This window comes from Neovison vison, chromosome 6 (assembly GCF_020171115.1).
Source record: "Neovison vison isolate M4711 chromosome 6, ASM_NN_V1, whole genome shotgun sequence".
In the NCBI taxonomy this organism is placed as follows: Eukaryota; Metazoa; Chordata; class Mammalia; order Carnivora; family Mustelidae; genus Neogale; species Neogale vison.
Window position 1 is genome coordinate 109,589,672 of NC_058096.1, and position 14,209 is coordinate 109,603,880.

At 46.2% G+C, this 14,209-nt stretch overlaps 1 protein-coding gene across 5 annotated transcripts in view; it reads left to right on the forward strand.

The window, feature by feature from the left end:
* The window catches only part of ST6GAL1 (ST6 beta-galactoside alpha-2,6-sialyltransferase 1), a 124,321-nt gene that overhangs the window by 91,636 nt on the left and 18,476 nt on the right, over positions 1 to 14,209 (forward strand). For all 5 annotated transcript variants that reach the window (XM_044251961.1, XM_044251959.1, XM_044251962.1 and 2 more), the window contains one exon: positions 5,865 to 5,962. In XM_044251961.1, the coding sequence (XP_044107896.1) occupies positions 5,865 to 5,962 (98 nt within the window). The remainder of the gene's footprint in view (positions 1 to 5,864; positions 5,963 to 14,209) is intronic.

Genomic DNA, 14,209 nt, shown 5'->3' on the forward strand with positions numbered 1-14,209 from the left:
AAGGAAGCAAAGCACAGGAAGCCTCGCTCTTCTCGCAGGCTCTGGAAGGTACTGGAGCAGGTGAGGTCATACGTCTCCTGTTTTATTCCCTTCCTGTGACTGCCAGGAAAAATGGTCTGAAACCAAGCTCAGGCTCTCAAAGGAAGAAAAGTAGAACCAAATTGGATTCTCTGGAGCAGGAGGAAGTGGTGAGATCACCTTTTGTGCCTCCCCAAATGGGCAGCGCTCACTAATCCAGACTGCCAAGATAACTGGCCGCGCCCCGACTTTTGCTTTTGCCTTTTTGGTTTCTTTTGCGTTTTGTTTTCTAGAAGCACAATGTGATTGACTTTTGTTCATCTGTAATGGAACTAAGTTCCCTTCTTCCTCCTGATGCTTGCTCTATAATCATCATGTTTCCAGTATCCCCAGTGCTACTGGATCCTCTTCTTCGTGTTAACTCATCCCCAGTGGCCTGGCCGGAATGGGTTAAGGTTTCAGGCACAGCCCGGTACTTCTATGAACTGGAGCTACACTCTTGATGCACTGCATGAAAGTTTGGAGTGGTTTACATGCAGAGTGAAACAATCTTCTCCTGCAGACTACAGTTATAATTTCAAGGATGTACTTCCCTGGAGACTTTGCTCTTGAGACGGAACAAACGTTGCACGTTGGCCTTCCAGTGTTCTGCCCTCCAACCGGGCATTCCCCTGGGCAGTTAGTCTAACAAATGTTTTAAGGAATTCGTTCATTCTTTTATTCATTCATGGAGCTTTCAACCACACACAGCCAGAGCTTAGAATACAAAGGGGAAAGAGACAGGGAAGGCCCTTTGCTGAAGGCCTGGGGGTACCAGGCAGCGTGCCAGGCCTATGGCCTTTCCCCTCTACCTGCAATTTGTCCCGTTTCTTGTGAACTATTGAATGTATTGTATGGTTTCAAATTGTTTGCTCTTACAAATTGTACTGCTAACAGGGTTTTTGTGCAGATGACTTAAATGCCTCAGGGGAACTAGCCACAGCTGTGGGGCTAGAAGACCAAAGGCAGATAAGTTTTGTGGCTCTTTTTGTCCATGGCAGAATTGTTTACCAGAGGGATCGTAATGATGGAGTGTGTCTCCTGCAGTCCCTCAAACCAGCCAGAGGTGGGCACGGCCGTTTTCAATTATTTTTGGTACCTGTACCCATAAGATATCTTACATTCATTTGTGTTTTCATTTCAAACAATAGTGTTTTTCTAAAACATAAGCAACAGGAGTCATGCTTACTGTGCACCTGCTGTGCTCCCAGCATGCCTTGCTTTTTAGTCTTCCCGGGAATCCTGTGATGTGGGGACAATTATTGTTCCCGTTGAACTGGTAACCTAAGCGTTGAGGCTCAGAGATTACACAAGGGGTAAATAGCGGACTAGGACTTGAAACCGGGTCCTTTGACTCCGCGGCCCACACAGTCTTCCCCTCTGCTCTTGTGCCTGTAGTGGTTGTAGCATTATAATAAAATTTTGAGTGTGATGTTAAAACCCGTGATATTCTTGCTTACTTGCTCTCCTACAGGAAAGGAGAAGCACCTTCTGAGTTGAGGCAAATGCAAGAAGCAAAGCTGCATGGGGACAAAGGACAGAGTATGTTGGGCTGGGATCTGGGGCCCTGCAGGGTGAAAGGGACTGAGGAGGACTAAGGCCAGAAAGGTAGGCAGGAGTCAGCTTCTACGGAATGTTGCCAGTCATAATCAAGACTTTGGGTTTCATTCTTTAAGACATAGAGTCCTAGAAGAGTTTTAAATGAGCAAGTGTTAGGATCGTGTACGTTTTGGAGAGATTTCTCATTTCTCTGAACCCCATTGCCTATGGGGACTGCTATGTCATTGTTATTAGGGATTACTGCCACTTCTGGGCGAGAAGTGCCAGGCCTGTTTGAGCAGTGATCATGGTGGTGGAAAGAACAGGTCTGATTTGAGAAGAGACAGAAACTGGTATCTAATTAGAAGTGGCCTTGAATGACAGGCAGGAGTCAAGGTTTCTAGCCTAGAAACAGGCCATCTCGTATCACAGGGGAGCATGCTTTCGAAGGAGGACAGGTACTGTCTCAGAGGTGTTGAATCTGAATTATTTGTGGATTTCCCTGAGTAGTTATCTATGCAGCTGGGTGTTTGATTCCCAGGAAGGGTCAGGTGTGGGGGAGATGAGATAGAGGAATCATTTGTGCCGAGGTGACAGTTGTAGGCCTGGAGAGAGGGCTAAGGAGAAAGGCTAGGGAAAGTGTACATTTAAGAGACAGGGAAAAGCACAGGGAAGGCAGAGACATTCAGAAGGCCAGTGAGAAGGACCGGGGAGAAGCAGGTGTAGGACATATAATGGAAGGCAAGGGGAGAGGAGTTGGGGGAGGTTTGGGGCAGAGGGAGTTCTCATGCAGAGTGAGGACTGAGAAGAAAGACATGTTGGGTTGTGGAACAATATGATTGTTTATATCAGGGAACAATATGATTGCTTATAACAGGGGTTTGCAGACATTTTCTCTGAAGGGCCAGACAACAAATATTTTGGTTTTGAGGAATATAGTGTCTCTCACAGCTCCTCAGCTCTGCTGTTGTCATGCAAAAGCAAACAGGCCGTCATAAATGAATGGGGCTGGCTATGTTCCAATAAAACTTTATTTACAAAAATGGAGACTGGGCCAGATTTGGCCTTCAGGTCATAATTTCCCAGTCCTGATTTCTATTATATCGATTTTTCCTAACCAGGACCAGAATTTAGCCTTCCAAGTATGATTATATGATTCATTAAGCTACTTTGAAAATATTAAAAAAAAAAAACAAAACCAAAACCCTTGGTCTAAATTGTGATAAAATTTCTTTCATAACAATTTCCAGCTATTTAGAGTTACTACTATACCCGCAGGCAGCGGATTTTGGTATACTGATGAATTTACTAAGGAGCGGATTCTGTTGAGTAGTCTAGGCATGGAATCATATCCTCTGCCTATAGTAGTGCCTTTATTTCTGCATTTTCTAATTTGTGTCTTTTTCTGTCCTCTAAGTTCATCAAAAGTGGTGGCCCCCGTTTTCTGCAGCCTTCGCCTTGCAAAGGCTCGCTTGCTGGGCTCCCAGGACCTCTTGATTTCTCCTGGTGATTTCCTGGAGGCCCACTTGATTTCAGAACCTCTTCAGTCAACATCAGCAAAGGACAATTTGGCCGACAAGGATGTGCTCCTCTTTCTCTGTGAGGCCAACTTAATGGCCTATTTGCAAGTTTCCTTCTTTGTCTGATTTTTTTTTTTTTCCTTAAAATAAAGTCCAAACTTCATACCTGGCCTCCACAACCTGTGTGGACTGGTTCCTGTTAGCTTCTTTAGTGCCATCTTTTCTTCGTCTTCCCCTCATTCACTTGTCTCCAGCCAAGTCCCTACTGCCCAGGGGTGTCCTGACAGTGTTACCTCCTCCGGCTAGAATGTTCTTCTCTGAACCCTTCCCGTGCTCGGCCCTCCTTTGGGTTCAGCTCCAAGGCGTGTCCTGAATCATCAGGGTCTCCAAAGGAGAGTCCCTCGGTGTCTCGGTCCCACCACTGGATTTATTTGTGCCATAACATCGGTCATAGTTTGTCATTATCTCAAGGGTAGGTGGTTGTATTTATTGGCTCCTTCCTTGCTCTAGATTGCAAGATCTTTGACAACAGGCACTTTTCTTTCTTGTAATGGCCATTGTCTCCAGCATGTAGAACTATGCCTATGCCTAATGGGGAGGAGATGCTTAATCCATATTTGTTGAGTGAATAAAAGCTTTTTATTTTCTTATGGTCAATACCAAGGGTGGATTGTCAGCCTCCTGTGCTGGGCATTCTCCATTTACCCCTCCAAGCCTAAGCTCCTTCCTCCCTTTTCTGTCAGACTCTGTGCCCTGGGAGATGGAATTTGGTGACTGTGTCAGCTGGGCTTCCTGGCCCTTTGGCTTTTATTTGGCACCAGACAATAGACATGCTACTCCAAACCTGAGAAGGAGGAGAGTGAAGTCAATGTCCCCCAAGCTCTCTCCTTGTGGAATACGATCAGCTGCTGCTTTCCCTTGTCTCAGAGTTCAGCCGCTGTCAAGCAAACTCTCTGTCTGAGGTCTGCTTTCTCTCCCTTTTCCTTAAGGCCAAGAAGTCAGAGGGAAGGAGGTAAGAGAGGATGGGGTATTTTCTTCTTTCCAGCTGGACCTTACTTAGCAGTAGCCATGTTCCCCTTAGGGCCGACAGTCCCCATGGGTGGCCGTCTTCAGTTCAGGGCCCCTGCTTTTCTGGGCCAATCAGGTTTGAGTAGTGGTGACTGCTTTTGCAGCTGACCCTGCGATATTGGCCATTCCTTGTTGATTTCTTGAAATCCTGCCTACAACGTTGTAAATAGTCCTTTTATTCTCAGCAGCTCCATCTAACTTTGACATGTTTTGGTCCAGGGATACTCACATTAATAATTTGCTCACCTGTGAAACAGGGAAGCTGACCGAGTGAGACTTCTGATACATCTGCGTTTCTGGTGTGATTACTGCTGGTCACTTGTGAAGCCAGTGACTGATATGGACTGACATGTTGCAATCTAAGTTGTGTAAAGATGTACCTTCTGCCCTCTTTGAAGTTCAGGGTACTGGCCCTGTAAGCTGATAAAGTCTGGACTATGCACATCCCATGTGACTTTCAAACCATTTTGATGAAATTTGTCCTAGGATTGAGATAGGGTTGTTTTTGTGACTAGATGATATGTCTAGAGTCCCGAGGTTTAAAACATATGTTAGAAATGAAATAAAGAGGGAGGCTTTCATCCCTTAATTCTGTGGGTACTTTTTTCCAAATCATCTTGTACTGAGCCAATTCCACCCCACCACCTTCTGATGTCACCTTTGTGAATGAAGAACCACCCCAGATAAATTTCCCACAGGGAGGGAAATAGAACAACAGAAAATTGGGCTGACCTCCCAAACTTGGGCAGATTTCAGTGGTGAGCCCCAAACTTGCTTGATCAAGTCAGGTTGGGATGAGCTCCTAGGAGACTGGCTGAAGGTTGAGAGAGAACTTAAAAGTCAACTTAGTTCTCTCTCTCCCAGAAGATTGGCCAGTGACACAGAGAGAAACTTCTCCAAGTCTTCCAAACTCTGCTGAAACAGCTACAGGGACAGGGAACTAGAGCCAAGGAGTGAATGGATTTTTAAAAACGTGGTCTGTTTGATCTTGCCTGGATTTAGGATCTTGTTTCTGACAAAAGAGTTTTTCTTTTTCAATAGACAAATGTGGGTTTCAGTTTTGATCTGTGAACTTTTTTTCCATCGCTGCCACCACCCAGTCTTGTGACCCTTCTCCGGCCTCAGGTTCCTAACAGCACACGCAGGGTGTTGTCTTGGAACCCCCAGTAAATCCCTCTGATGTGTGAGTGCTGCAAGCTTTTCAGAGGGCTGTGGGGACTTTGCACTTGCAGGGGACACTGAGCTTATGGTAGCGTCATTTTTCTGACAGGGATGGAAGTATGACCTACTGGTTACACTAAGAAAATATTCGGGTTGCTTCTTTGGTGACTGGGGTAGCGAGCCCATGTGAGGCAGCACGCCAGCCCGGATCACCCCTCTGCCATGTGCAGGCTTGCTGGAGTCATGGAAGGGATTTCAGGGGTGCTTGATACGAGCCTCGTTAGCTTCTGCAGTGGCCAGGCAAGCAGGCAGTCATGGCCTGTCTACAAACTGTGCCAGATTGCCCCTTACAAATATGATCCTTTTCCCCTCTGATGGGGATCCTGATGGGATAAAGAATGGGAAGTATGATTCTCTTGCTCCTCCCATTCTTCCTTCCCTCTCTCCCTCCAGACCTTCCTCTGTTTCTGCATGTTGCTGGTGCTTATCACCTCTCTTCTGTTTCCTTATGGTTTATAGATGATCATGACGCAGTCCTGAGGTTTAATGGGGCGCCCACAGCCAGTTTCCAACAAGACGTGGGCACGAAAACCACCATTCGCCTGATGAACTCTCAGGTAAAATTTCTTCTGTGCAGATCTAGAGTGAGAGAAAGACCACAGTGTGGGCTCTAATGTCAACCCCACCTGCTGGGGGCACATCAGAGCCGCTAAGTTAATTAAGTCCCATGACTTTGCTGAGTCCTGGAGTCCAAGACCTAACCTGGTGATGTGTTCATGAGATAGCCCCCATGGCATCAGGTGGCATTAACAGAGTTGTTCAGTGTCCCAAGAAAGGAGAGTTCTGCTGTCCTTGTAGCTGCCAGGTTTTTTCCCAGAAAATTGCATGAGGAACAACATGGCAGAGAATATCAGAGTGAGGGATGCTTGGAAAAGTAAGCGAAGCAATGAATGTGGGTGTGTTTGAGAAGCTGTAAAATAGTATGCAAGTATTGTGAGACCTCATCAACCAGATGTTGCTATGTGACATGGCATTCGAATTCACGTATTGCCTCATGAATTCCCCTTGAGAATTAGTTCCTGAAGTATTTCCAGGTAGCATATGCTGAATTCTCAAAACTAATGGGGACTTGAGAAATACTCCTGCCACAAAGTTCTGTTAATAGATTTTAACAAACAAAGAAACAAAACAAAACTGGGTGACACATGTATCAAAACTAGTGCAAGAGATCTGCAAACCCATTCACCTCCCTCACGACCATCCGTGTTTATTGTTTTCTGCATAAACATGTAAAGCTTGGGTGGTGTTCTGTCAATGTGCAGGCTCTGTACACTGCCTAGGACTCCATGGCATGGAGCACATCCTGGGAGTGATCGTAAGTGCCCTTTCAGCACTATTCCAGGATACCCTCATTTCTCCCCTCCTCTGTCACAAGGCTCTACTTCACTGCTTCACTACTTCACTACTTTCACTGCTTGGCCCTCAGGAACTCGCCAGCTGGGAAGAAGCTGCTTCTTACATGGCCTAATTTCCATCTGAGGCCCATATTCCTAGGAACCCTTGCATGAAGGAACTTGGATTGATGAACTTAAACTCTTTTGCAGGTGGCTGCCATCTTGTTTTCTTTTCTTTCTCAACTCCTTGATGATGATATCATTTTCTGTCACTGTAATATCTGACTGAGTCGACTCTATATGCTTTCAGTTCCTATTTATTATCCAACCTTACATTTGGGGCTTTTATATTACTTTTTTTTTTTTTTTTTAAAGATTTTATTTATTTATTTGAGAGAGAGACAGTGAGAGAGAGCATGAGCGAGGAGAAGGTCAGAGAGCGAAGCAGACTCCCCATGGAGCTGGGAGCCTGATGCGGGACTCGATCCCGGGACTCCAGGATCACGCCCTGAGCCGGAGGCAGTCGTCCAACCAACTGAGCCACCCAGGCGTCCCTTATAAAGTAGAAAAGGGCACATTAAAAGAAATAGATTGGTTAGCAAGAGACTCTCTGGAGGACATGGCACCAGATCTAGACTTTGAAATATGGGCAGGATTTGGAGAAACAGGAAGAGGGAGACATTCTAAGAAGTGGTATTGGCAGGACAGAGATGCATAGGAAATGAGGGAGACATCCAAACAGGTCTAACTGGTGTGGGGATGGGGACAGATTTGTGTTGCCCTATAGAGGGAGATGAGGCTGGAGCTTCATGGCTGCCTGGACTCTGGCAAGTCTAGAAAATCAGGCACAGGAGGTGGGAGGAGCTTTCCCTACTTTCTCCTTTTCCTTCTCATGCCCCAGAGAAATCCTCACGAAGTGCTACAGTGTAACCTCTACTTCTATGTAAAGTGTTACTTGAATATCCACCTTCACCACCCTCCCTCCCTCCCTTTCCCCCTTTCACAAATATGGACAGCACTGAGTAGAAGGTGGTAGTGGGTACATAGATCTCCAGTCAGCCTGCCTGGGGTTGAAACCCTGGCTCTGCCTCTTAATAGCTAAATGATCAGGCGGAAGTTCCTTATGCCACCATTTGTTCATGCGTGGAGAGGGAGAATAGCAGTACCTTCTTCACAGCACATGTTAGGAGGAGTGAGCCAGAAGACCATGCAGAGCACCGAGTACCTGGGACTTACCTCAGTGGATGGTGGCTGCTCTCATGTTCCCGTGGGCTGACACTCAGATGGGTTTGGGGGATACAGTGGTGAGCCCAGCGGGCTGGGCCCCTTCACGGGCCACCGCCCACAGCTACAATCAGTCATCACGCAGAGAGATAGACAGTTGTAACAGAGAACTACAAAGGACAGGATTAAGGTGCTCCCACAACCCCTAGGGGCAAATTTTCCCTGGTCAGGGATGTCAGGGGCCTTGAAGAGGTGAGACAGTCATGTAGGCATAGAGGATGAGAAGGGCTAGGACCTCTCCTGAAGATACAACAGCCTAGTGAGGCCTCGTGTGGGAGGGGGCAGGGGAGTGTGTGTGGGGGGGTGGTGGTGTGGTGAGCATGGAGGCTGAGGGTAAAGAGGAGCCATGTCCTGGCACTGTGGTCAGGAGATAATCTCTGTGCATGACCAGACTTGCAGTCTGCAAACGTTCCTGGCGTCCATCTGCTCAGTGATCCTGTGTCCGTGGAGAGACACAGTCAGGAGGCTCTCGCAAGAAAGTACTCACAGTTGCTGCACAGGAGAAATGCGGGTGAACGTGAGAACAGAGTGGATTTGTGAGCTATTTGGCATGTGTGGTCCAGAGGCGTTAGTGGGTCTGTGGCTAGGGGTGAAGGGAGAGGGGCCACCAGTATTCTTGGGTTTCTGGCCCACATGGCTGGCCGGCTAGAGTCACTGGGATTACCAGTGCTTGGAGACATTTTGGGTTGTGTAGGCAAGGGTCAGAGAGGAGGGTGGGGTAAGAACTGTGGTTCCAGATATGATCTGAGCTGCCCCGTAGATACTGTGAAGAGATGTCAAGTGGGCAACTGATGAAACGGGGCTGGAGTTAAGTGGACAGCTCTGGGCTAGAGGGGAGAAGTTGCCAGTCATCTTTATCTGTGAGGCTGTGGAGTAGGCGGGCTGAAGGAGAGCATGAGGGACAGGGTGTAGACAGAAATTCTACACAGGGGCTTTGGGTAACAGAAAGAGGAGGTTAGTCAGCACTGTCCGATGCTGCTGAGCCCCGCTGAGGTGAGGACTAAGAAGCGCTGTTCTCTCTAAACAGGGAGGCCATCGGTGACCTTTGGCAGCAGCTGTCTGGGAAAGCGGTGAAGCCAGAAGCCACACTGGAGTGCAGGGTCGGGAGTGTGTGGGGGAAGGCCACTGCGGGTAGTTCTTTCAAGAAGAGCAGAAGAGAAGTAGGGCTAGCGCTGTAGAGAGTCGAGGGTTCCATGGCCAGTTTCTGTTCCTTTCATATTTTTATTTTATTTACTTTTTTTTAGTTTGGAGAGACTGAGTGCGTTTAGAAGACAATGGGAAGACTGTCACAAGCGGGCACACGCCGTATGGCATGACAGATTCACATGCCGATTCACAGACAGAGAGTAGAACAGTGGTTTCTGGGCTCTGGGTGAGGCGAGGAATCATTATTTAATGGTTAGAGAGTTCCAGTTTGGGTAGAGGAGGAAGTTCTGGAGATGGAGGGCGGTGATGGTTTTATAACAGCATGAATATGTCCCTGAGCTGTTCACTTCAAAATGGTGGAAATGGTACATTTTGTTACATATATTTTACCACCATAAAATTTTTTTTAAGTCAATGGGGAGAAACCAGCTGATAGAGGAAGAAACTGAACATATTGAAAAGAGGGGCAATAAGTGAGTGATGGGGAAGAGGGGTTGATCCAAAGCCCTGCTGAGAATCAAGCCCCATGGGGGGGAGGGATGGGGGAGTCAGAAGGGAAGAAGGCTAAGAAAGGTGTAGCCAGAGGTCGTTTGTAGTTTGTAGTGAAGCATGAAAGGGCTGCAAAGTAGGGTGCAGAGAAAGGGAGGCTTTTGTCAGGAGGCTGAGGGAGAAGGGTGTCCATAGAGGAGGTTCGAGCAAAGAAGGCCTGGCATGAGGAGAGCAGAGGAAGGAACCAGCCAGAGGAACAGAGCAGGAACTCCAGGCCATACTGGCCACTTTGGGGCTGGAGAGTGTGGGTAAAGAATGGGTATGACCAGGACGCCTGGGTGGCTCAGTTGGTTGGACGACTGCCTTCGGCTCAGGTCATAATCCCGGAGTCCTGGGATCGAGTCCCGCATCAGGCTCCCAGCTCCATGGGGAGTCTGCTTCTCCCTCTGACCTTCTCCTCGCTCCTGCTCTTTCTCACTGTCTCTCTCTCAAAATAAATAAATAAAATCTTTAAAAAAAAAAAAAAAAAGAATGGGTACGACCTCCAAATTGGTAGGTGGCAGCGATTAAGAAGAGAGTGCATGGAGGAGCCCTGAAAATTCTCTTGGGTTTGGGAGGGTACCCCCTTCCTAGGCTCCTCTTCCAGGTGGTGAGTGAAGAGGGAAATATCCATCCTGCAAAGATTTCATTTAAGGCTATGGTAGGTTTGCCCAAGAAGCTGTCTCCCAGGTTGAGGAGAGAAAGCCCACATCCCATGCATGACAACACGGTGTCCTAATTGGATTTTGGCAGGGACTTTCTCAGATCACTCTCCGGGGCTTATCCTGAGACTGCAGTGGCTGCCACTTGTTCCCTACTTCTTCTGTCTGAGGCCCATAGATATCTTATCTCATCTGACCTTTGGGACAATGCTGTGAGGTGTGATCACCAACCCCCATTTTCTGTGATGACACCAAGGTTCAAAGAGTCAGAGTGAGTTGCTCAGAGAGAGGCAGAAAGGATACCATAGAGGTGGGATTTGGATCAGTGTTGGTTTGCCAATTTTCTGGAAGAGTTTGTATGGAATGGGTATCCCCCCCTCCCTTATTTTTTAACGTTTAGTAGAGTTTGCCAGTAAAACCACGTGGACTTATAATTTACCTTGTGGGAAGTTTTTTTTAGCTAAAAATTCAGTTATGTTAGTAGATTCAGGGCTGTTCGTGTTACCTATTCCTTCTTGACTGAACTTTGGAAGTTTGTGTCTTTCAAGGAATTTGTTCATTTCTTCTAAGTCATTGGATTTATTGGCATAAAGTTGTTTATAATACTCTCTCATTATCCTTTTTAATGTCTGTAGAATCTGATGTGATGTCTGATGTGATAGGAGATCCTTTGTGGGGATTCAAGCACTATTGGGATTCACAGAGCTTAAAAGGACCTTGAAGATCAACAAGTCATGAATTCATTCCAGAAGTTCTTGTTTGATCACCTGCCCTGTGCCAGTCTCTGTGAAGGGAGCTTGAATTCAGTCCAAACAGCAGTAAAACAGAGACATGCTCCCCGCTCTTGTGGAGCCCAGAGTCTCGTCGGGCATTTCATTTTCCAAAGGAGATGGCCCAGGCCTGGGAACAGAAGGTGGCCTTCACTATGCGCAGAGGGTAATGGCAGGCCCAGGGCAGGATGAGGCCTCCTCACAGCCGGGTCGGGCTCTTCCCTGGCTCTCTGCTGGCACTTTTCCCATCCATGTCTCTCACTCCCCTCATCCTAATTGCCCATCTCACTCGTAGCCTAGTTCTGCCACCAGGACCTTTGGACTCTGAGAGGACACGCATTTGTCTGTTTTGTTCACTTGTAAACCCGAGTGCCAGGACCAGTGCCCATTATGTAGTAGATGTGCAATCAATATTTTTTGAATGAAGTAGAGTCTGGAGAACCTTCTGCTTGCTCAGTGGATGCCTCCAAACTTCTCCAAATTCTTTAAAAAATTTTTTTTTTAATTTATTTGGAAATACTTTGAAACTTTGAACAAGTTGCAATAATGTCTACTACAAAGAATGCCTGAATACTCTTTATCCAGAGGTACTTACTATTTTTTTTTTTTTAAAGATTTTATTTATTTATTTGGCAGAGAGAGATCACAAGTAGGCAGAGAGGCAGGCAGAGAGAGAGAGGAGGAAGCAGGCTCCCTGCTGAGCAGAGAGCCCGATGCGGGACTCGATCCCAGGACCCTGAGATCATGACCTGAGCCGAAGGCAGCGGCTCAACCCACTGAGCCACCCAGGCGCCCCGGTACTTACTATTTTTAACCCCATTGCTGTATTACCTGCTCTATTCATTCTTTGTAATGTTTGTTTTTTTCTTTTCATCTGAGAGTAAGTTGTATATATTATGCATGTTAATTCCTAAATACTTACTATGGGTAAAAAGTTTATGTTCCCCGCCCCCTGCCAGTTTGTATGTTGAAGCGCTAACCTTCAATGTGATTGTATTTGGAAATGGGGTCTTTGGGAGATAAACACATTTAGATGAGGTCTTGAGTGTGAGGCCCCTGTGATGTGTCTGCCATGTGAGGAAGGCGGCCGTCTACAAGCCAGGACGCCAAATGTGCCAGGAACCAAATGTGCTGGCACTTTGACCTTGGACTTCTCAGCCTCCAGAGCCATAAGAAATAAATGTCTGTTGTTTAAGCCACCCAGTTTATGGTATTTTGTTGTAGCAGCCTAAGCTAAGACTTTTTGGTTCTGAGGGGAGGAGTTTTGCTATGACAAAAACCTAACAATGTGAAGTGGCTTTGAAACTGGGTAATTGGTAAAAGCTGGAGGAGTCTTGAAGGACATGCTAGAAATATAGGTGCTAAGGGAAATTTTGATGAGGGCTCAAAAAGAGTAGAGGAGAGCTGAAGAGAGAGCTTCTGTCTTTTTAGAGAATATGTAAATAATTGTGAACAAAATGTTGGCGTAACTATGGATAATAAAGGCCCTTCTTTGAGGGCTCAGATGGAAATGAGGAACATGTTCTTGAGCAATGGAGAAAGAGTGATCCTTGTTCTAAAGTGACAAAGATTTCATCTGAATTGAGTTCTAGTGTCTTGTGGGAGGTAGAACTTGTGAGTAAAGAAACTGGATTATTTACCTGAGGGGATTCCTAAGTTGAAGGGACTGGCTTGGCTTCTTTTGTGAGGTGTGAGTAGAGAGAAATGAATTATAAAAAAGGAATTGTTTAGCAAAAAGGAAACAGAGCTTAAAGATTTGGAAAATTCTCGGCTTATCTATATGGCAAAAAAAAATGAGAAAGCTTGTTCTGAAGAGGAAAAGAAGGGATGGCCCCAAAAACATTTGATAAGGAGATTGGCAAGGGTGTGAACCAAGGACCTACTCAAACATGCCAGTAAAAACACTGTCAGCGCTGCAGCTTGAGCTGAAGGGGATGGATATGGGATGAAGTGGAGGAAGGCTGTGGGCCTCTTAGGTCCTATAGGACAGGACTATAGAGCTCTTGGACTGTGAATGGCATTGTTCTTCATGACAAGAAAAGCATGATCCCAAAGGAGATTCAGAAATCGTCAAGGCTGCATCCTTATTTTCAAAGATGGGAGGAGGGGCTTGGTTTTAATAGGCCCGATGGTAGCTGCTCAGAGCCACATAGGTGGGATCCCTGCCCCTGTGAGTCCATAGGGCACAGCACTGAACCAAAGAGGAATCTTCTCAAGCCTTAACATCTAGTGGTATTTACTTTGCTAGGTTTTGGACTTTCTTTGGACCTGTCAGCTCTTTCTTCCGTCCAATTTCTTCCTTTTGTAATGGGAATGTCTATCCTATGTGATCCCACCACTGTATTTTGGAAGTACATAATTTTCTGGTTTCATAGGTTCACAGTTGGAGAGGAGAAGAGTTTTGCCTCAGGATGAACTGCCTCACTCTTATCTGATTTAGATAATATTCACATGAGACTTAAGACTTAAGATTTTAGAGTTGACACTGGAATGAGTGGAGACATTGGGGAGGTTGGGTGGAATTAACCTATTTTGCATGTGAATAAGAGGTGATTTTGGAGGATCCAATGTGTCTCCTCTGAATTCACATGTTGAAGCCCTAACCTCCAGTGCAGTGGTATTTGGCAATGGAGCCTTTGGGAAATGACTAGATATAGAAGAGGTCTCAGGGTGGGGCCTCTAGGATAGGATTAGTGCCCTCATAGGAAGAGAAAGAGACCAGAGCTCACTTTTCTCTCATGAGGACATGAAGAAGACAGCCATCTGTAAGCCAGGAGCAGGGCTCTCATTGGGGAGCCACGTATGCTGGTGCCTTGATCTTGGACTTCCCAGACTCCGAAACTATGAGAAATAAATGTCTGCTATTTAAAAAATGTCAGTTTCTGGCATTTTATTATAGTAGCTCCTGAATAGACTAAGTTAATACACACCTTAGGCTGTATATCCTAAGAATTTTCAACAATGTTGTCTTACACAAAGTATAGTTATCAACTTCATACATTTATGGTGATAACATAGTTTGTTTTTTTTTAATGGTGATAACATACTTTAATCTTTCTGAATTCCAGACAGATCTGTTT